The sequence below is a fragment of the Jatropha curcas genome, chromosome 6 (genome assembly GCF_041381405.1).
Source record: "Jatropha curcas cultivar XTBG-Jc1 chromosome 6, XTBG_Jcur_1.0, whole genome shotgun sequence".
Lineage (NCBI taxonomy): Eukaryota > Viridiplantae > Streptophyta > Magnoliopsida > Malpighiales > Euphorbiaceae > Jatropha > Jatropha curcas.
Window position 1 is genome coordinate 20,416,239 of NC_143156.1, and position 22,731 is coordinate 20,438,969.

General features: G+C 35.8%; 2 protein-coding genes across 2 annotated transcripts; one reads left to right on the forward strand and one right to left on the reverse strand.

The window, feature by feature from the left end:
* Positions 1-539: 539 nt before the first annotated feature.
* LOC105636111 (diphosphomevalonate decarboxylase MVD2, peroxisomal) lies at positions 540-7,839 on the forward strand. Its single transcript, XM_012219284.4, has 10 exons — positions 540-1,228; positions 2,133-2,331; positions 3,348-3,411; positions 3,917-3,980; positions 4,078-4,158; positions 5,334-5,420; positions 5,747-5,904; positions 6,021-6,069; positions 7,159-7,283; positions 7,490-7,839. The coding sequence occupies exons 1-10, from the start codon at positions 1,022-1,024 to the stop codon at positions 7,701-7,703; spliced, it is 1,248 nt and encodes a 415-aa protein (XP_012074674.1). The 5' UTR covers positions 540-1,021; the 3' UTR covers positions 7,704-7,839.
* Positions 7,840-8,405: 566 nt separating this feature from the next.
* LOC105636110 (uncharacterized) lies at positions 8,406-10,813 on the reverse strand. Its single transcript, XM_012219282.4, has 4 exons — positions 9,906-10,813; positions 9,607-9,818; positions 8,947-9,211; positions 8,406-8,811 (listed from the first exon to the last, which is right to left on the reverse strand). The coding sequence occupies exons 1-4, from the start codon at positions 10,164-10,166 to the stop codon at positions 8,515-8,517; spliced, it is 1,035 nt and encodes a 344-aa protein (XP_012074672.1). The 5' UTR covers positions 10,167-10,813; the 3' UTR covers positions 8,406-8,514.
* Positions 10,814-22,731: the final 11,918 nt, after the last annotated feature.

Sequence of the window (22,731 nt, forward strand, 5' to 3'; positions counted from 1 at the left end):
TCAAAAGATTTAATTAACACATAATGTGGAATAACAGAGGAAAAACCTATGTCAAAAAATATGTTTAATTACATGATTTATTTTATATATAAAAAATGCATATTATTTTTTCATATTATTATTACTTTAGCAATAATTAATATCATAAAAACACTAAAATAAAAAGAATTAAATGATTTTTACGGATATAATTTGAAATTCATATAAAAAAAGGCAACTAAAATTTTAAAGAAAAAATGGGACATAATTTACGATTTCCGAAACGGAACCGGACGAAATAGGACAGAACTTGAATTAGTATGAATCAGTTTTAATTAAAGAATCGATCTTAAAGATAGAACTTGAATCGTTACGACTCAGTTTTAATTAAAGAATCAGACATATCTCTTGAATTTTCTCGGATGAGAATATTGTATTAATATAGAATTTTTCTCGGAATATAAAATTCAGGAAGGTTTTAGTAACGGAATACAAAATAGGATTGCAGGTCCGTGCATACCCCTACTGCCTGTAAAGCAAACTGAAAGAAGCAGCTTCGAAGCCTAATTACTCTAAAGTTTGGTTTGCTCCACCAATCCGGTTTCAGACAAGAGAGGGATCTTGATCCTATTTGTCGAATGGGGTTAGAGCAACGTGACCATATAACCCTAAATGGCCATTATGCCCTTATACTAGGTAGGTAGATACCAAAAACCAACCTGGTACTCTGCCACTTTAGTTGAATTTCAAGAAACTTAACTTTGGGCGTTCATTTCAATAAACGGACAAACATTTCCGGTGAATCCCCAGACTATGACATCTCCCTACAATACCCATTAACTCGTAGAAAACCCCCCAAAACACTTAATTTCCAGGTTGGACCCGCAAACCCATTAACTCGCCATCAACCATTTTTGTCTTCAGTCTCCTATTTAAAGCCCCCAAGTCCTCTCTAAACTCTTGCAGTTAACAGTTCAAGGTCACCGTCTTCAAATCTTTTGATCTCTCTCTTTTAGGAGACAATTATTGGGTAGTTGTTGCAATGGCAGAAAAATGGGTGAGGATGGTTACTGCACAGACGCCAACAAATATAGCGGTGATTAAGTATTGGGGAAAGAGAGATGAGACCCTTATTTTGCCTGTTAATGATAGTATAAGTGTTACATTAGATCCTTCCCATCTTTGTACTACTACAACTGTTGCTGTTAGTCCTACTTTTGATCAGGATCGTATGTGGCTTAATGGAAAGGTATTAGCTTCAAGTATATTTTTAACCTTCTCTTATACTTGTCAGCTGAATTGGGTTTTTGGTGTTTTGAAGGAAAGACTTGAAAGGGCAAAAGTTTTATGAATGGTGGTTTTTTGTTTTTTTTTTTTTCCCCGTAAAATGGTCGTTCGGGACCTGGGTGATAATCACAGATTTTTGGTAATTTGTTTAGGATAGTTCTGATACAGCTTAGTATAAATCTTCTTTATTTGAATACCTAAGTCAATTGAGTCCGCAAAATAAGCATTATTTTGATCCTGATTAATGCAATTAACTAAATTTAACCTGTTTGGGAATTCTGTTGGTGTTCTTGTCCTAATTTTATAGCTACCTGCTGTGCTCAGAATCTGATATGACTTGGAATGAAGGAAAAATGTTTGCTGAGAAAATGTTGAGGAATCTGATATGACTTGGAATGAAGGAAAAATGTTTGCTGAGAAAATGTTGAGGGAAGAAAGACGTTCATAAAAGATCAGAAAACAAAGAATTCTTATGATTAAACATGAATCCATGGTTGAATCAGATTCTAATTGGTTTTTAATTCATTGTTTTGATAATTCAAGAAAGGGAGTAAAAAACAATCACTGTACTATCTGAGTTTTCTTGTTTCTTCCACCAAATAACAAATACACCTAGGATTTATTTATTAATTTAGCTTTTTCGCTAAGCACAAATATTCTGACTCAACTTGCCCTATTTGAAGAACCTTGCACAAGTTATGTACCGGTTAAAGGATTTTTGTTTTAGGAAACAGCGGTTAAAGTGATTTTTTTTTTTTTTTTGTTAGGAAAAAAAGGCGAAGCTGGTTACTTGGTTAATTGCACACTTAATTTCTTATACCTTTTTGTTGATTCATGGCTTTTTTTTATTTTGCTGGTTAGTGTAGGAGATTTCCCTTTCTGGAGGCAGGTTCCAGAGTTGTTTAAGAGAAATTCGTGCTCGAGCCTGTGATGTTGAGGATAAAGAAAAGGGTATCAAGATTGTAAAGAAGGATTGGGATAAATTACACGTGCATATGGCATCATATAACAATTTCCCTACTGCTGCTGGACTGGCTTCTTCAGCAGCTGGTTTTGCTTGTCTTGGTAAAGACGTTTTGCTCCATCTTTCTTGTGCATTTGTTCTTTTCTCCTTGTGCGTGATTGACAAGCCTATAGTTTGAAATATATCTTTGGTAGCTTTGTGTGTGTTAGCAGGACTCCTCTTTGAGTGTGAGAAACTGTTGTGATAATATATCTGGTTCTTGATGATTAAAATGTGCTTGATTCTCTCATTCAGCTTTATTGAGGATGAAGAGTAGAATGTAAATAGAATTTACATAGATTGCATTATTGAATATTTCCTGATAGGCTTAGCATTCTGCCCATGCACATATAAGTCTAACTTAACAGATAGCAGTTGTAAGGTTTGTATTTCTGAATGATAACTTAATGGGGTCTCGATTCAGTTTTCAAACAGAAATTGATGTGACCAACCTGTTTTACATGTTATTTCTTTTATTTGTCTCTCTTCATAATTTTTGCTTATGCCACTGCAGTCATAAAAATCTGCTGCATGCATTTTTAAGTGGTCAAGAATCGAGGTGCTTCTGGAGCAGATATGACTGATAATTATCTGATACTGAGTATGAGTTGGCTTATTTCTACACTTTGATGCTAAGCATTTCTTTGGTTAATTTGCATGGTTAAGTAATAGACAAACTATTTTAATCCCATTTGGATGGCCCCACTTGGCATGGTGATCATAGTTGATATATGTGTATAAAGGCACTGTAGTTCATATGATTGCATTTGGCCTTGTAGAATTAAAATCTGCTCGACGTAATTGAATGAGTTTATATGAATCTGCCCATTGTCAACCTGAACCAGAAGTATCTGTTATTTCTTGCAAAAATATGCTAGGTTATAGTGAATAATTGTTTACTTATACATAACTACACCAATTAAACTAGAGTCAGCATTTTATATGTCTAACCATGCACTATCCTTCTTTGAAAAACCTCTGTTGATTTTTAGCTTTGCATGTTCTGAACTCTATCTTTTATTCATCTTTTATTGGACTGGAGAAATGGTATTGAACATGTGGATATGTTTTAATGCAGTGTTTGCCCTAGCAAAGCTTATGAATGCTAAAGAAGATAATGGTGAGCTCTCTGCTATTGCAAGGTATATCCTCTATGGCTGACATGTTTTTTTCACTTTCAAGCTGTTTAATGCTTGGTTTCAATGGTTTTTTTCCCCGCCATGCCTCTATTTTAACTAGCGTAGTTGACTTTCTTCTGTGGAATCTTATTCATGCATGTGATTTATGCCTGCTATCCCTAGTGCTTTTTTCCACAATGTTTGCAATGGCAACTTCTAGTTGGCACTTCTTTGCATTTTCAAGTTGTTGCTTGATTTGGTTTGCATGATGTGTGCCTTTTTGTTTATGATCTGAATTGCCTGGTGCGTGCATCATTTCTGACATTTAATTATTTTTTTTATTTTTTTTGTAGCTGGCATTACATTTTTTCATCGTCAGAGACTCTATACTTAATTAATTTATTGGAAATTTTATATTTACTGCTATCTCCAGTTTATAGTTCAGCTATAAAATTTATACTTAAATATGTTGGAAATGCTCGTATAAGATGGAATCAGACATTTGATATTCGTAGACTTTCTTTCTTAGGCAAGGTTCAGGCAGTGCTTGTCGCAGTTTGTTTGGTGGTTTTGTGAAATGGAACATGGGCAAAGTAAGATTTATTTTGAGATTCATTTTTGTGGCTTCTGTTTAGAAGGTGTTTGGCCATTTTGATAAGTTAAATGTTATTTTTATTTTGAATGCTCAAGGTTGAAGATGGAAGTGACAGTCGTGCTGTTCAAGTTGTTGATGACAAGCACTGGGATGATCTTGTTATTATTATTGCTGTGGTATGCTTCTTTTTCTTATTAGCAGTTTCCTGTTCCAATAAGTTTGCTGGTTGCCTGTCCCCTCCAGTATTAAGTAATTCTGGAATTATGTGGACCTGGTATTTCTTAAAATTTCTTTTTGCTGGTTTTGGCTCAGTTATTTTTCTCCTCTTCTATGGTGAGTATTATCATAATGAAGTTTGAATCTATTTTGACATTTGCATCTGGAAGTATGTTTTCATGTAATTGATTTTTTCATATGCTTGATATTTATTTTATTTACTTATTTCATGACTACATTCCCATGTCATCTATATCCATAGCATAATTGTACCAGTTTTAGCTTCTTAATTTCATTCTCATTCCTAGAAACACATTGAAGGAAGTTGTCGCAAAAGATCTATTGTCTCTTGAAATCAGTGCCAATTTAGCTATGAACAGAGCAGAATGGAGACAAAAGAATTCATGTAGCTGAGTCCAATTAGTTTGGGATTAAGGCTTAGTTGTTGTAAGTTTAATGTGGATCTATATGTGTATCATTTTGCACAAATGCCTGCTTTGCAGGCATTGTAAATATCGAAACAAGTTGGCTAAAGAGTAAAGATTATTTTAAATATCTTAGCTTATTGAGTACAGACATGACACGCAGATGAAATATAGTTGTTTATCAACCTTATGGTGGATTAGGTCAGGGGTGAATTAAGAATTTCTTATATAGATTTTCAGATAACAGTAGTGATTTTTCTCCTAATTTTGATATCCTGGAAAAGCTTCTCTCTGAAACTCGCACAATAAATGCTTAATACCTTGTCCTGGAAGATTCTATCATCTAAGTCTGATCTGGGACGTAATATTCTTCAGGGATTTACTTATTATGATCTGTTTATACTTTGAGCTGCGAATTATGATTTCTAACTATCTTAAGTGTGATCTACAGTTGATTTTAGTGCATCAACTTTTGATGCAATGATTGTGAGAATGCTGATTTTTGTCTTTGGGACAAGGTTTTAGTCCTCTGTGAGCTTAATTTCTGATATAAGAAAGCGTGCTCAGCAATTTTTGGTATGAGGCCATGGTACTCAGTAATCACATCATGCTATAGAGGACTAGCAGTTACCATTCCATTTTCCCGTTTATCAATTTTACTTTTCTATGCATAAGGTTCTTGTAATCTCATTCTTAATTTCATTTTCTAGGTAAGTTCACGGCAGAAAGAAACAAGTAGTACCACAGGAATGCGTGAGACTGTTGAAACTAGCCTGCTTTTGCAACACAGAGCTAAGGTGCTTCTTAATTTCCCTTAATTTTAATTTTTGGCAGCTGCTTTTTCTAAGAGGTTCTCCCTCTCTCTCTCTCTGTCTCTCTCTCTCTATATAGGGTTGGACTTGTATACTGGATCTTTTCAATATGAAAGGCATGTTTTCTGATTTGCATAATTTCTTTTACTTGGATTCCATTTTTTTCTTCAGATTTTTCTTTTCCTACTGAAATTTCATGTACTTCTTTTCCTTGATGGTGGTTGTTCTCAAATTACAGTCATTCTTTAGCTAATCTGGTGTGTTAAGAATTTGATATAAATTTGACATGCTTTCTTCCTTGAATTCAATAGGAGGTTGTACCAAAACGCATTATAAAAATGGAAGAGGCCATAAAGAACCGTGATTTTGCATCTTTTGCACAATTAACCTGTGCTGATAGTAATCAGTTCCACGCTGTCTGCTTAGATACATCCCCCCCTATTTTCTACATGAATGATACATCCCACAGGTGAGTCTTATTTCCAGTTTTTATCTTACATGGGCTCTAGGCTATGTAAATTATGGAATGTATTGATTGAGGTATCACTCTGTACACTTTATTTTTTATCATTGTTTATGTTTCAGGATAATAAGCTGCATTGAGAAATGGAATTGCTGTGAGGGAACACCTCAGGTAGGTTTACTTTTACATTCTTATTTGGGGTGGATACGACACAATCTAGAACTAAATTATGAACTTGAAAACAAATATTAGAAGTTCAAAAACAGCATTTGATACAGTTATAATCATTACTCAATATGCAGCCTTTGGTGATAATTTTCTTCTTTAAACTTGACATACATATGGTTGTTATTCTTGATAAAATGATAGTGGTTTTTCAAATTGCTTCCAATGATTACTAACATTTGACCTGCCTCATTTCTTTGAAAGCTGTAATGAGGGAACACAATGCCAAATGGTTCAGTTACTATGGTGTAAAGTAATAACCTGATAGAGCTTGTCTTCATTGACTGGGAGAATCAATTTTAAGACATAAATGTTCCCACTAGTTATCCATTCCACATTCTCTATACATCATTCTTGATATTAGAAGTACTATAAGAACATAATAATTGCAAACTTACATTATAGAAGTCAATATATAATTCACTTTTTTTCTTTTGCACAAGAATCGTGCTACTTTCTGGAAAACACAGTTTTTTTTTTTCCGTTGTGTGTGTGTGTGTGTGTGTCCAAAATCATTTGAGGAAATGAATCAGTTTAAGAAATCAATTAGGAAGTATGAGTGGGCTCAATTACTGTTGGCATTTTCATTTTGTTCGAAGCAAATTATCTGACATCTACTGATGTTGGATACCTCCTTAAGAGGGGGCATGTTCCATGCTACTGGTGACTTGATAATTTTTAGTTGGTTTTGGGCTTTTGAAACCTATGATGTGCTTTCAGAGTGCCCATAGCCGAAGCTGCTTCTCACTTGTGGTATGTGTTGTTCTAAATTATTAATTGCTGTTACGGTCAAAAGATTATGTTAACACCTGCATGACAAAAAAAACCCTGAATGTCGAACATTCTGGTTGGGTTGAGGCCTCTCAACAAGCCCATCATATAGATTCTGAACTGACATCACTTTCTTCTTTTTTTTTCCCGCTTAGTTAATTCATTTCTTTTATAGAAAGCACAAACAACATAGATGATGTAGTCATTTAGAGTCACTGATTAACCATCATGTTCCAAGTGATCTAATGGTGATCAAATTGACAGGTGGCATATACATTTGATGCTGGGCCTAATGCTGTTCTAATTGCACAAAATAGAAAGACTGCTGCCCAGTTGCTGCAGAAGTTGCTTTTCTTTTTCCCTCCAAATTCTGATACTGATTTAAACAGGTACACCTACTTTTGATGCTAAGGGCACGGTATATATTGTTTCTTAGTGGAATTTGGGAACAATCTACATTGTTTCTTAGTGGAATTTGGGAAAAATCTACATTGTGTCTTAGTGGAATATATAACAGAAGGATTCTGATGAGAGGCCGATCATTTAGAGAACCTCATTAGATGAGTTTTCTGATAATGTCTTTTTATTTTTCCAGTTATGTTATTGGTGATAAGTCAATACTAAAAGATGCTGGGATTCAAGAGATAAAGGATGTGGAAGCATTGCCACCACCTCCAGAAATTAAGGATGCCTCAAGATACAAAGGAGATGTTAGTTATTTCATCTGCACAAGACCTGGCAGGGGTCCTGTTTTGCTCTCCGACGAAAGTCATGCTCTTCTCAATCCCGAAACTGGTCTGCCTAAGTAAAAGTGGCATCAAATGCCTTTTTCTTGCACGTCTATTGTCTTGCTGTACCTAGGTAAACATATCTGTGAACCTATAGGTATGACATTTTTATGATTGTTTTCAGTAATATAAGCTACAGAGAAGTAATTTTCTGCAACTTTTGATGGCTAGTTCGCAGATTTCAGATCTTTTTTTCTTGTATTTGTAATTTATTTTATTATTACTATTGTTATTACTATTTTTGCTTCTTAGTCCATTTAGGGTTTACATACTCGTTGAAAAAACTTCATTTTTTTTTTCCAAGTATCTTTGGCTGGATTTGAATAACCTTTTTCTATATTTCTAAGTTTTCTATTTTTAATTTTTATCATTGGTTTGTATATACATATACGCACATTGTTCTTATTTAACAACAAATTCTATTTAGTTATTTAAAAGTAGACATGAAATATGATTTTCTCGAACTTGAGACGATCTATGTTCACTTTCCTACTCCATTAAAAGCAGATCAAACGAGCTCTGTAGGTAAAAATCCACCAATCCTGCCACTGATTTCTGCCTAATATAAGTGTGCACGCATAACATGGTGGTAATCTCCAATAAAACCAGAGGCATTTCACTTGTAAACACCTAAATTCTGCTATATTTTGCGCTAATGGAATGCATTTTTGTAGTTGCAGAAGCAGTTCCTCAGTTCTAAACTTGCGAAACACAAAAATCATATTAGTTTAAAATTAGCATCAAAACTAAGTTCCCTTGCAAAGAGTCTCAATAACTTGTTCAACATAAATTAAGGTACAAGAGTACTAAAACCAAGAACAAGGCCACTTCACTACTTTTCGCCCAGTAAAAGAGTTTTCAAAATAGCTTCACTCGACTCAGGAATATAAGGGAACATGTGTCCTGAACCAGGGATCTCATGGTAGTGAATCCATGAAAGTTTTTGGGCAATATAACGCTGTAAGCTAGCTGGCACCATCCTGTCTTCATCTCCATGCCATAGATGAACCGAGCCTTCATTTTTAGGAAAAGGATTTTCAAGATCCATTGGATCAAATTCCCATTTCCCAAATCCAACCATTAAGTCACGATGTAAGCTTTCAAATTCTCCTTGCTGTGTTATCTGTGGCTGCAAGAAAAATAAGACATGATAAGTGGCAATATAGAACATTCAAAGAATACCATCACGTGCACGCGGATGTCGTGTATGTTTGAGCGTGCGCGTAGATATATACGATTTGAAATGGCATTGAAAATTAAGCACCTTGGACTTTTGATTCCCGAGAAACATAGGAAGGAGTTGGTGATCCTGTGGAGAGAAAACTTCAGGCTTTCCAGCTGCAACAGCTGATGCAGGAAACCATTTCTGTGTATTCCACCAGTACGTTAGACATGGAGTATAGTGAGCAACGCGTAATGTCCATTGGTCTTGTAGCAGCTGTTCGTAGTAGGCTTTTTTAGACAAGTTGCCAGGAAAGCCAGGCCACCAGTAGTTGACAACCGGAGCAAGCAGTGTGGCTCCTGCTAGTCTGTAAGCGCCCGGAAAACCCATTTTAAAATTTATAACATCAAACTAAAACAGATGAGATGCTGCAAAAAGCACCATTGTCCAGACTATCAGAAAGCAACTGAAAAAGATAAACATTCCAGTAAAATTATTCGTTAATTGTCATAAAAGTGCAGCCTTTGTCATAGTCTTAACATTCATGAAGCTCAATCAACTTTCAGACTCAAAACAGAATCCACCCATAACACTCAAGTAATAAAATAACTTCATAATTCAATTTTGCAGCATCCTATGCTTTCTTTTACTCGAATAAATTCCAGAAACTATTCTATTCCATTCACAATATGTCCCAAGTTCTGAACAAGAGGAGGGAAAAGCTCCCGAGCTCGATTTGATAATAGCAAGGAAAAATCTTACCTATGAGGAATGTACTTGAGGCAGCCCCAAACAACCTGGCCTCCCATGGAAAATCCAATTACATAGAATTTTGATCCCAGACCTAAATGATCAGCAAGCTCCTCTATATCAAGAGGCAAACTCTTTGGAGTTCGCTTTGAATCTGGATCACTTTCTCCATAACCTGGCCGGTCAAACGACACGACATACACGCCTAGCTCCTCAATGACTTCCTGAAAATAAACATAAAATGGAAAGAAACTAATAAAAAGTAATTTAGAGTTAGCACAAGTATTAACTTAAAATAGAAGGTGAATTACCCGAGAGAGGTTTGATATGATAGCAGCATCATCTTTAGTGGAGCCAAAGCCATGAACATATATGATCTTATGTTTGGCAGTTTCTCTAGATACACCATGCTCCTTGTAGGCCAAATGCCTACCATCCCGCAGCTTTATTCTGGGAGCTGTAATGGGAGGGCCACCTGGGCTGCCACAAATTTTGGGAGGCGGCGGATAGATGGCCTGATATGCCCATGCCAGCATCACAATCAACAACACTACTGTAATTTCCTTGAACATCTCTACAAAAGCTGCTCTAAATTGGGAGGAATTCTCACATTACAAATAAAGAATAGCAAAAAGCAAGAGGAATGAAATTTGGGACTAAAATTTATGGTCCAGCCAATAACTTATCAGCATCACAAAAAGATTACCATTGTTAAAGCAAGTCTACACAAGTGTATATAGAGAAACTAACAAGTTAAAGAGAAATCATCTCTATAAATTTGAGGCAAAACTCAAGAACTTTCACATTCAACACCAATCATTTCTACAGAAAGTACTTGAAAAGCAAAAAATGGTTGCATTCAATTTACCAATCAAAACACATTATATGCTCCCACCAGAGGCTGAAGGAAGTACTCATAAGTATTCCAGAAATTGGAAAAGTTAAAAACAGAAAGAAAAAAACAAAAAAACAAAATTGGCATCCATTTGCTGGTGAAAACTAATTTATGGTATTGAATTTCTTGAAGCATTGATTTTAGAACTGAGCCTTGCATCCATATTACCCACAAAAGAGAGTAATAACAGGAAACCCAGTTCATTTTTCATAATTCACAGAGGAAATATCAATCAGCTTCATTTAGACAAAAAAGGAAAATATAGGCTAAGATGCAGTAACCCACACTATGATGCAAAATAAATAGAGAGAGAGAGAGAGAGAGATAGAGAGAGAGGAGAGGGACCTTAAAGAAACTGAAATGGACAAAGAAACTCAAAAGTAGTGTGGAAAGTAGTTGTGGTATGGCAGTTATATATTTTAGCTGACCTCAGGATACATTACAGTTTCACCACTAAATGATTACACCCTTTTCTTATTGCAAGGGTGTTTAAGGTAATTAAATAAAAATAAAATAATCATTAAACAAACTCATTTTTTTTTTTTTAAAAAAGTTATAATTGACTAAATTACTTTTTGTTAATTCTTAAAATAATACTTTTCTTAGAAGAAATATCAAATGATAAAAATAAGACTGAAACAATAATTAATACTATTTCTTTAATTTTTTAAATAATAAAGTGATACTTAAAATGGAAGGAAGAGAATAGTAAATCTTGTTGAAGTTGAATCTTGAATAGGAAATACTGCTAAAGTTTGTATTTTTACCAAATTTAATTAATTTATTTTTTGTCCTGTTCAGTGGTAGGTGGTACTGTATAAAAGTACAAGCTTTCAATGGCTTTTGTTGGATCAAAGATAGATGGTCCATGGTAGGTAAAAGTAGACTCAATTAGATTATGTCATTATTGTGAAATTGTATTCAAAATTCCAATAGCAATTTAATAAATTAAAAATAATTTTTTTTTTTTAAAAAAAAAGGGAGAAGAAATGGAGGGGCTATTTACTGAATTTTTTTTACTAAAATAGAAAATCCCTTAGATGTGATGTGTATATATATGCTTTAAAATTAAAAATGCTTTAACTCAATTAAAAATTCTGATATTAAAAAAAAGATAAATATTTTAACTCAACTTAGAAAAAATAATAAAATACTTAGTAATTTATTATTATAACAATAAAGGATTAATATTTGACGTCAATTATAATTTTAGTATTTCATAAAATAAAAAGGAGAAATAAACTTAATTTAGTAATATTTTGACTCAATTTTGAAAGAAGAAATAACTTAAATAGTAATATTTGACTAAATTTTGAAAGAAGAAATACTTTTAACTCAATTAGAAGTTTTGATTCCTTTTGTAAAATAAAACAAAAATATCCATATAAATATAAAAATCAATTAGGATAATCAAGAATATTTTAGCTCAAATAGAAAGCCTAGTATTAAAAAGAATATTCTTTTAATTATGAATCTTAATATTTTTATAAAAAGATAAATCAATTGGAAAACCAAATATTAAAAATAATTAATTATGATATTTCTTATACCAAAAACACAAGAATTGTCTTAATTATTTATTATTTTATTTTATTTTATTTTATGTCTAGTCTAGTATGGGCAAGACAGATTAATCTCCCAACCAATCTCTGATACCTACCAATTTCATTTGGGTTCTCACTCCAGCTTGAAGCTAATGATTAGCTTCAATAAGTGATTATGCAGATTTACATTCGAACAAATTAGTTTACTAATGTAAGAGGTAAAAATTTCTTTGTCAGACTCGACAACTTGTATCTCAAGAAAATATTTTATTTTTCCAAATCTTTATTTTCAAACTCCCTAGCTAAAAGTTTTCCTAAGCAATCACCTTCCTTTTTATTATCATCAACATAAACAATAAAAAATGTGATCTTACCTCTACAATGTTTAATGACTAAGGTATGATCAGCACTGCTCTGAATGTATCCAAAAGAAATCACGACTTTGTTAAACCTTTCAAACCATGCTCTTGGTGGATGCTTTAGTCCATATAGTGAGTTCTTCAACTTGCAAACTTTTCTTCTAGTATTGTCATCATCAAACTCAGGAGGGATCTCCATATATACTTCTTTTTTTAAAGTCACCATATAGAAAAGCATTCTTAATATTAAACTACTGTGAATCAAGGTTGACTACACAAGATAATAATATTTTGATTGTTTTCATCTTTGTCGTATGGTCAAAGATTTTTGATAATCAACTCGATAGGTCTGATTGAACCCTTTGGCTATCAATCTAGCTTTATACCTTTTAATTGAACCATTTAACCTATGCTTAACTGTGAACACCTATTTACATCCAGCTGGTTTCTTTCTTGGTGAAGGAAGTACAAGATGCTATATCTTTTATTTTTTTCAATACTCTCATTTCCTCAACCGTTACAACCTTCCAATTTGGATCATATGATGCCTTTTGCCAATCCTATGGTACAGTACAGAAGAAACAAACAAATCAAAGGTTCTTAAGAAGGAGGCAAAGCTTCGTAGGAAATAAAGTGGGAGATGGGATCTTTAGTACATATTCTAATTTATTTTCTAAGAGAAATAGGAATATCAAGATCAAGAATTAGAATCAGGACTAGGATCAGGATCAATAGGAATTAAAGAGGAATCACCAGGTTCTTCTGTATCCTACCAATTGGTACAATAAGTGTGGAACATGACTGGATTTTTCATTCATTCCTAATTTGTTCTTAGCATATCTTTTTCAAACGACAATGACGATCTAAATCCAGTTGTCAATGAAGTTCAAGTTAATAATAGCGATAGTAGCAGCGCCACCCTTGTCAACAATAATGGAACCAACCAAACATGAAACAATACTAGCAACTCGACCCTCGTAGAAAATTGAGATCCTCAAGTAGCATTGACATTGAATAACTTTATAAGAATTCTGAAAAAACTCATTCAAGTGATAGCCAACCAACAACCAAAGGTTGATGCACAACCAGATAATCAAAGTCTGCCACCAGATAATGATCAATCACATCCTTATAACTTACGGAATCAAAATTCGAAGGGCTTACCAAAATAGGTATAATTAAATTTTGGTGAAGGAGACCAAGACGGTAAAGACGATATCTCATGTCAAGACGACATGTACTTTACTTGCTCTAATTAGAGTAGTAAGACTCGACCTATCGCTGACACTAATTGGCGTAATGTGACCCTAGCTAATTATCAAGTACTCTTGCAAATTAACAAGGAGAATCTAGCGGAAAGCATGCAATCACGGAAGTACCCGTCAATCCCTGAACCCCCAAGTACTCTTGAAGAGAGCAAGGAATTTAAAACAAGAATCAGAAACTTACCTTCAACTACTCTTGAAAACAATTCTGAAATTCTTGGTGCAATTAATCTTGTAGAACTCACAATCCTAATTGCTAATGGAAGTTGGTTTGCGTTCATCCAATGAAGAACACGCTTTCTTTGAAAGAAAGAAAAAAAATCACGTTTTTGATTGATTAAATCTTGGCTGCCATGCAGCTTTTACAAAACCAATATAAGTATCTTCAAAACCTAAACCTAATTAGCCTTTAATTAAACTAACCTAGGCCTAACCCAATATGGCCCATATGGGCTTAATTAAATACAAAGCCTAAGCTAACTAATTAAAACAGTCTAACTTAAATATTAACTAATCTAGGGCCGGTCCAACTTTGGGATGTAAGTTCAACCAGCCTTACATTAAACAATTAGGCCCACTATAAAACAAACTAAACAAAATAAGATAGATGGGCCCACAAGCCTTACACGCCCCATACTTAAGCTTATAATGAAAGAACATTCTTCTAAATTTGCCTAAGTATAAAATATGTACAATGGATCAATGGACAGCCTCTTTACACGCCTAAAGCACCACAATAAGCTTAGGTGCTTCTTCAAGTTCAATCCCACATTTTGCAATGTTATGATCTTGTAGCTCCAATGTGACTTGTTCTTGAACAAATGCATGCAAGGCTATTTGTAGCTTAGTTGCATGAGCTCTTGTGATTGGCCCAATTGGTAGAGATAAAGGATCCTTCACCTTGCTTCCTTGATCCGTATCATTCCCTCCCTCCTTAAAAAGATTTGTCCTCAAATCTGAATCATTAGCAAATGGATAAAGGTTAGAAACATTAAAGGTAGCTGACACGCCATGCTCACCTGGTAAATCAATCTTGTAGGCGTTGTCATTGATCCTCTCCAGTACTTAAAAAGTTCCATCACATCGGGCATCAAGCTTTCCTTTCCTTTGGTTTGGGAATCTCTCCTTCCTTATGTGCACCCAAACTCAATCTCCCTCCTTCCCTTGTTGGCACAGTCAGCATAGCCTTTGTTCTTCATGTCTATATGAGCCTTAGCTTAGCGTGCATCTCCCTGACTAATTCAGCCTTCTTCTCACCATCCAAGTTAGCAATTTCACTCAAACACAAAGGTGATAAATCAAGCACAGTCAAAGGATTAAAACCATACACAAGCTCAAATGGACTATAACCAGTAGAAGAAATTATAGACCTATTATAAGCAAATTCAATAAAAGGCAAATAATCCTCCTAGGTTTTCAGATTCTTACCAACCACCGCTCTAAGCAAAGTACCTAGAGTTCTGTTGACTACCTCATTCTGGCCATCCGTCTGGAGATGACAAGTAGTAGAGTACAACAACTTTGTACTTAGCTTACTCCATAAAACACGCCAAAAATGAGAAAGGAACTTGGCATCATAGTCTGAGACTATGGTGCGTGGCACCCCATGCAATCTCACAACCTCCCCGAAAAATAATTCAGCAACATGGACAGATCATCACTCTTATGGCATGCATTGAAATGTGCCATCTTACTAAACTTGTCCACAACAACAAAAATACTATCCCTACCACGCTTTGTCCTATGCAATCCAAGCACAAAATCCATAGAAACTTCAGTCCAAGGCAAAGGAGGTACAAGTAAAGGCATATAAAGACCATGAGGCATAGATTTAGACTTAGCCTACTTACATGCAATACACACAACACATAATCGCTCGACGTCTCTATGTAAATGTGGCCAAAAGAAATGTTCAACAAGCATATCATATGTCTTATGAATCCCAAAATGCCCTATAAGGTCCCCACAATGTGATTCTAACACAAACAATTCACGCATAGAACATTGGGTTTACAAAGTTTGTTTCCATTAAATAAATATCCCTCATGCCTAAAGAACTTGTTAAAAGCCCCATGTTCACATGCACTCCAAATAAGGTCGAAGTCATCATCATTAACATACAAAGATTTTATATGCTCAAATCCTAACAATTTAGCAATAAGAGTAGTAATTAAAGCATACCTCCTGGAAAGTGCATCAGCCACAACATTCTCTTTCCCTTGCTTGTATTTAATCACAAAAGGAAACTGCTCAATAAATTCAACCCACTTACCATGTCTTTTGTTCAACTTACCTTGTCCCTTGAGGTGTTTGAGAGACTCGTGGTCAGTGTGTATGACAAATTCTTTAGGAAGAAGGTAATGTTGCCATACCTTCAATGCTCTTACCAAAGCATACAACTCCTTGTCATAGGTTGAATAATTGAGTTGCGCCCCATTTAATTTTTCACTGAAATAGGCAATAGGCTTCCTCTCCTGTATCAACACTATAACAACACCTACACCAGAAGCGTCACACTCAATCTCAAATGTCTTATCAAAGTCAGGTAAAACTAAAATAGGAGTAGAGCAAAGAATAGATTTTAAAGTGTCAAATGCCTTTTGTTGCGCTCCCCCCCATTTAAACCCAAATTCCTTCTTCACCACCTCTGTGAGTGGGGCTGCTATAGTAGAGAAGTCCTTCACAAATCTCTTATAGAAACTTGCCAAGCCATGAAAAATCCTTACTTCAAAAATAGATTTCGGAATTGTCCATTCTCGAATTGCAGTGACATTCTCTTCATCAACTTCAATCCCCGATGCACTCAATAAAACTAAGAAAAACAAGCCTATCTATGCAAACAATGCATTTCTATAATTTAGCATATAACTTTTCAGCTCTTAAAGTTATCAATACTAACCTAACATGTTCAATATGCTCATCAATAGACTTGCTATAAATCAATATATCATCAAAATAGACCACAACAAACTTGCCTAGAAAAGCACACAAAACATGGTTCATTAATCTCATGAAAGTGCTAGGTGCATTAGTCAAACCAAATGGCATAACCATCCACTCATATAAACCATATTTAGTCTTAAAGGCAGTTTTCCATTCTTCCTTAACTTTCATCCTAATTTGATGATATCCACTCATTAAATCAATTTTTGAAAAGTATGTACTACCATGCAGTTCATCTAACATATCATCTAGCGATACTTAACAGTGATTTTGTTGATAGCTCGGCAGTCAACACACATTCTCTAAGAACCATCCTTCTTAGGCACAAGTAATACAGGAACTGCACATGGGCTCATACTCTCCCTCACAAATCCCTTAGACAAAAGGTCATCAACTTGTCGTTGCAACTCCTTAGTCTCCATTGGGTTGCTCCTATAAGCTGGCCTGTTAGGAATTATGGCTCCAGGCACGAAGTCAATCTGATGCTCAATGCCTCTTAGGGGTGGCAGTCCACTAAGCATTTCATCAGGAAACACATCAGAAAACTCTTATAACAAAGAAACAAAGCTAGAAGGCAAAGAAGAAGTATCAATGTTAGTCAAATTAAGCAAACTCTCTTTAAATCGAATCATCAAGATCGGCCTACCCTCACTAACACTGCTTCGGATCTCTCTCTCTTTCACATACATGTTTTGTTTCTTTCTTCCCTCTCTTAGTTTTTCACTCACTAATGGGCCATTCAATTGTTTCTTTTCATTCTCGGCCTCTTTTTTCCCTTTTTTATTACTTATCTTTTCTCCCTCCCCAAGAATACAATTATGCCCCGCTCTGTCTAATATCTTCTTTTGGTCCAAATAGACCTCTTGTGGTGTCAAAGGAGCTAGAACCACGTGTTTACCCAATAGGCAAAGGAGAACCGATTGGTGTACCCATTATGCTGGACTCGCCTGTCAAATTGCAATGGGCGGCCTAGAAGAATATGCCTAGCTAGCATAGGTACTACATCACAGGTGACCTCATCCTTGTACCACCCAATGGAGAATGGCACCTTCGTTTGCTTGTTTACTCTCACAGAACCCGTATCATTTAGCCATTGAAGTTTATATGGCCTTGGGTGCTTATCATATACCAAACCCAATTTCTGCACCATGCTCAAACTAACTACATTAGTGCAATTTCCACTATCAATAATCAAAAGGCATACCTTTTCAAGTATTAAGCATCTTGTATGAAGATGTTCTCTCGCTGTTCTAGGCTCTCCTCTTGAACTTGCATGTTGAGAACTCACCTGGTAACTAAGAATTGACCCATCTCAGGTTGTAAAACATCCTCATCAGCCTCGTCATCATCATTACAGTCCTCAAGTGGCGGCATTGGGTTTTCTTCATCTTCAGATTCAAAATATGTGTATCCATCCCGAATCACTATTGCCCTCTTGTTAGGGCATTGAGAAGCGATATGGCCCTTCCTAAGACACTTGAAACACTTGATGTCTCTACTAGGTGAATTGGAGTTTGATCCCCTTTGATAAGTTGAAGCATTAGGCATTATAGCTTCAGACATCGGATCTGTCCCCTTTTGTGTAGGGCTTTGAAACTCCTTTTTGTCTCCCTTTTAGGCCATCTAGCACTCCAAGAGTTGCTGTTATTGTTGGCAACCCTATTTGTGGTAGTGCTCTTCCCTTTTCTCTACTTCTCAATGTTCATAGCCATATTCAGCATCTCCTCCATGGAATCGTACATGTACAGCTTTATTGCATCAGCTATGTCCTTGTTAAGACCCCCTAAGAATCAAGCCATAGTCATCTCTTCGTCCACCTCTATATGTGCTCTACCCATGCACATCTCCAAGTCCTTATGATAGTCTTTCACTGATTTGGCTCCTTGGGTGAGCCTATGGGGCTTTTGTTGCAACTCCCTGAAGTAGTAGGCAAGCAAAAAACGTTTCGTCATGACCTCCTTCATGTCCTCCCAATTGTTGATAGGTCGCCTCCCCACTTTCCTTCTACTCTGATTAAGTTGATGCCACCAAAATAGAGCATAGTCTTGGAACTCTAATGCTGCAATCTTCACCTTTTTCTCTTCAGTGTATCTGTGATAGTCAAAGATCATCTCAACCTTTCTCTCCTATTCCAAGTACTCATCTGTATTATTTTGGCCTCTGAAAGGTGGCACCTTGAGTTTGATGTTACCCAAGTTACCATCTAATGGTGTTTCGGCCTCAACTTCCTCCTCCTCATAAAGGCATCATTCCTATAGACACGACCTCTACCAATCCCTCTTCCTCTTCCTCTGTTGTTTCGGCCCCCTCTTGTCCACAATGGCTCCCTATGCCAATCATCATCTTCATCATACTCCTCATGCCAAGTTTGTTTAAAGTGCTCTTTGGAAGTGGTTGCACCCCTCCTTGTGGCATTAGGGTCATGTTTCTCTGTCTTTTGTTCTTGAAGCTCCAGTCTGTCATTAAAGCTCTTTATAAGCCTAGTAATTCGTCCCATCTCTCTAGAGAAAGCATCTAAAAAGGCTTGTAGTTTTGGGTCTTCAACCTTAAGATGGCTTTCATTCTTGTCTCTAGATGAAACAGACATCTTGAAAAACAACAAACACAAACTAAAGAAAGATTGTTAGTGTATCACTCCCTCACGTATTTCTCTCTTTATTTGGCTTTTCTCTGTATGTGGTTTTCACTCCAGCCTTTTACCACACTTTCCACTTGAATAATTGCACATCAGAATCCCAAAGTTGCTACAAAAGTCAAGAGAAAGTTAAGAAAGCAAAGAATAGCCAAATAATGCACACAAAAAAAAAAAAATTCTAGCAAGAAAACACAACATTTTTAGATGGTAATACAAGAACAAGAAAGGTGTATTGCTAGAAATTAATAAACCAAAGTGTAGGAACAAGCAAGTAACGCTTTAACAATGTCAAGAGGCAAAGCATGGGCGTGCTAGAATGGCACGGGCAAGTTTTGGACTTCTAGAGGTGAGCACGGGGGTGCTAAGTTTGGTACGGGGGTGCTTAGACTTCCAGGGTCTAGCACGGGCTTGCTTCTCCTTAGCATGCAGGATCGCCTAGACTTCCAGGGGCTAGCACGAGCGTGCTTCTTCCTGAGTGTGCAAGATCCAAAATTTTCTATCTACTAAAGCTCTAATTGTTCCAAACAAACAAATAACAGAATACAAGAATCAACAAATAGACAATTTTGGACAAGATGAATGAAATTAATTCACTACAAAGCAAAATTAACTATGGACCTAATTAATCTAATTATCAAAGCAAGTATTCAAGAAAATTTTCCCAAGAACAAAATTGTAACCACAGCAACGCTAGAGTGTTAAATCACTTCAGTGCTCAATTTTGGGTTGACACAAATCAATTCTCAAGTGCTTGATACGAAACATATAGTTGACTAGCATATGCAAGTATAACATATAATTCTCAAGGGCTCAATTTTTTTTTGTTCACTTCTAATTCGTACTATAACAATTTTTTTTTCACATCTAAATTGCACTGAATTTTTTTTTTTTAAAACTGTTCTAACCTTAGGATAGATTGAAATCCACAACCACAGTGCTCTGATACCAGATAATGCAACCTTAGCTAATTATCAAGTCCTCTTGCAAATTAACAAGGAGAATCTAGCGGAAAGCATGCAATCGCGGAAGTACCCGTTAATTCCTGAACCCCCCAAGTACTCTTGAAGAGAGAAAACAAGGAATATAAAACAAGAATCAGAAAGTTACCTTTAAGTACTCTTGAAAACAATTCTGAAATTCTTGGTGCAATTAATCTTGTAGAACTCACAATCCTAATTGCTAATGGAAGCTGGTTTGCGTTCATCCAACGAAGAAGACGCTTTCTTTGAAAGAAAGAATAAAATCACATTTTTGATTGATTAAATCTTGGCTGCCGTGCAGCTTTTACAAAACCAATATAAGTACTTTCAGAACCTAAACCTAATTAGCCTTTAATTAAACTAACCTAGGCCTAACCCAATAAGGTCCATATGGGCTTAATTAAATACAAACCCTAAGCTAACTAATTAAAACAGTCTAACTTAAATATTAACTAATCTAGGGCCCGCTCAACTTTGGGATATAAGTTCAAGCAACCTTACATTAAACAACTAGGCCCACTATAAAACAAACTAAACAAAATAAGATAGATGGGCCCACAGCCTTATACGCCCCATACTTAAGCTTACAATAAAAGAACATTCTTAGAGATTTGCCTAAGCATAAAACATGTACAATGCATCAATGGACAGCCTCTTTACACGCCTCAAGCACTATAATAAGCTTAGGTGCTCCTTCAAGTTCAATCCCACATCTTGCAATGTTATGATCCTGCAGCTCCAATGTGATTTGTTCTTGAACAAATGCATTCAATGCTGCTTATAGCTTAGTTGCACGAGCTCTTGTGATTGGCCCAATAGGTAGAAAGGATCCTTCACCTTGCTTCCTTGATCAGTATCATGGCGTTCAAGAGTCAGAGAAGTATTAAGAGAATTCAAGGGGCTAGGAGGTGCCTCGAGTAATTACGGGCTAAAAGATGACTCATCTTTATCAATAAACATATTAGCTGCCCTCATGCCTTCTAAATTCAAGATGCCAATATTCGACTAGTATGATGGTTCAACTGATCAAAGAAGTCACTTGGCTAACTTCAGAACCATCATATACTTATAAACAAACTCGTATGAAATTATGTGATGGGTTTTTCTTGTAACATTAAAGAGGGTAGCACAAGAATGGTACCAGACATTAAAATCTGGATCCATTGACTTGTTCTTACAATTAGCATCCCTTTTCAAGTTTAGATTTATTACCAACTTCCTGATAAGGAGAATTTCTTCTGATCTCTTGGATTTGAAAAAGGAAGATGGAGGACCATTGAGCCGATACATAAACAAGTCCTGGAAGATGGCAATGCAAGTGGAAAATTTGAACCATGAAGTCGCTGTTAACGCCATGGAGAAAAATTGTAAGTATAAAATAAGTTGCTTGAATCTCTGCATATTGACCATCCACCACCTTTGTGGAGCTAATGGCGAGAGCGAACAAGATCTCTAAATTAGACGAGGCATGGAAAGCATAAAGTGCTCATTTAAAAGGCCTACAAAAGAAGAAAAAGGAATCAATCAGATCTCGCTCGCCTATGTAGCCACTCAAGCAACGTCAACCCTACCCTACTCTTTACGTCATAGGAGATAGGTAGGGAACTAATAGAGAGGAGTTTACACCACTCAGAACTAGTCGACATGAGGTCCTAGCTTGGATTCAGCGTAACTTAGCTAGAGTTCCCGTAAGCCAACATCCTCGGATGAGACATGAATTGGCATCCTGACACGATAAATCTAAGTATTGTGACTTTCATACAGACCATGGTCATGATACCGAAAATTGTTGCGCATTAAAGAGAGAAATTGAAAGAGTGATTTAACGGGGAGCGCTCAAGAAATTTATAAGGTCAGCAAGACTTACTGAAAAAGCAAAACCTAAAAAAGAGTCATCAAGTAAAGAGAAGCTACGACCTAATAAGAGTGATACTTTGGGCACCATTCATATGATCTTGGGAGGGACTATCGATGTGGATAATACCTTGGCTCGAAAAAGATGAGCAAGAGAATTTTTCTCAGTTCATCTAAATACAAAGGTAGATATAGGGAGAAAGCCGCTGACCTTCACAGAAGAAGATCGTATGAATCTTCAGTTCCCTCAAATTGATGCTTTGGTAATCGAGGGGATATTGGAGAACTTCATGGTAAAAAGGATCCTAGTGGATGATGGGAGTGCAGTCAATCTGATAAATGTTGAGGGTTTTTAAATCTTTAAACCTTGATGTAACGAAGTTGAGGCCAGTTTGCACTCCATTATTGGGATTGACCGGCAAACATATATAGGTAGAAGGCACCATTGATTTATCAATGGAATTGGGTGATGAAGAACATACAAGAATCTTCAAAGTAATTTATCATAGTAGATGTCCCTTTTCCCCTATAATGCATAATTAGGCAGACCAATATTGTACGACTTAACAGTATGTACGTCAATCAGGTATTTATCAATGAAATTTTACGCTGAAAATGATCATGACATTGTAGTTAGGGGTAGTTAATGAGCAGCTCAAGAA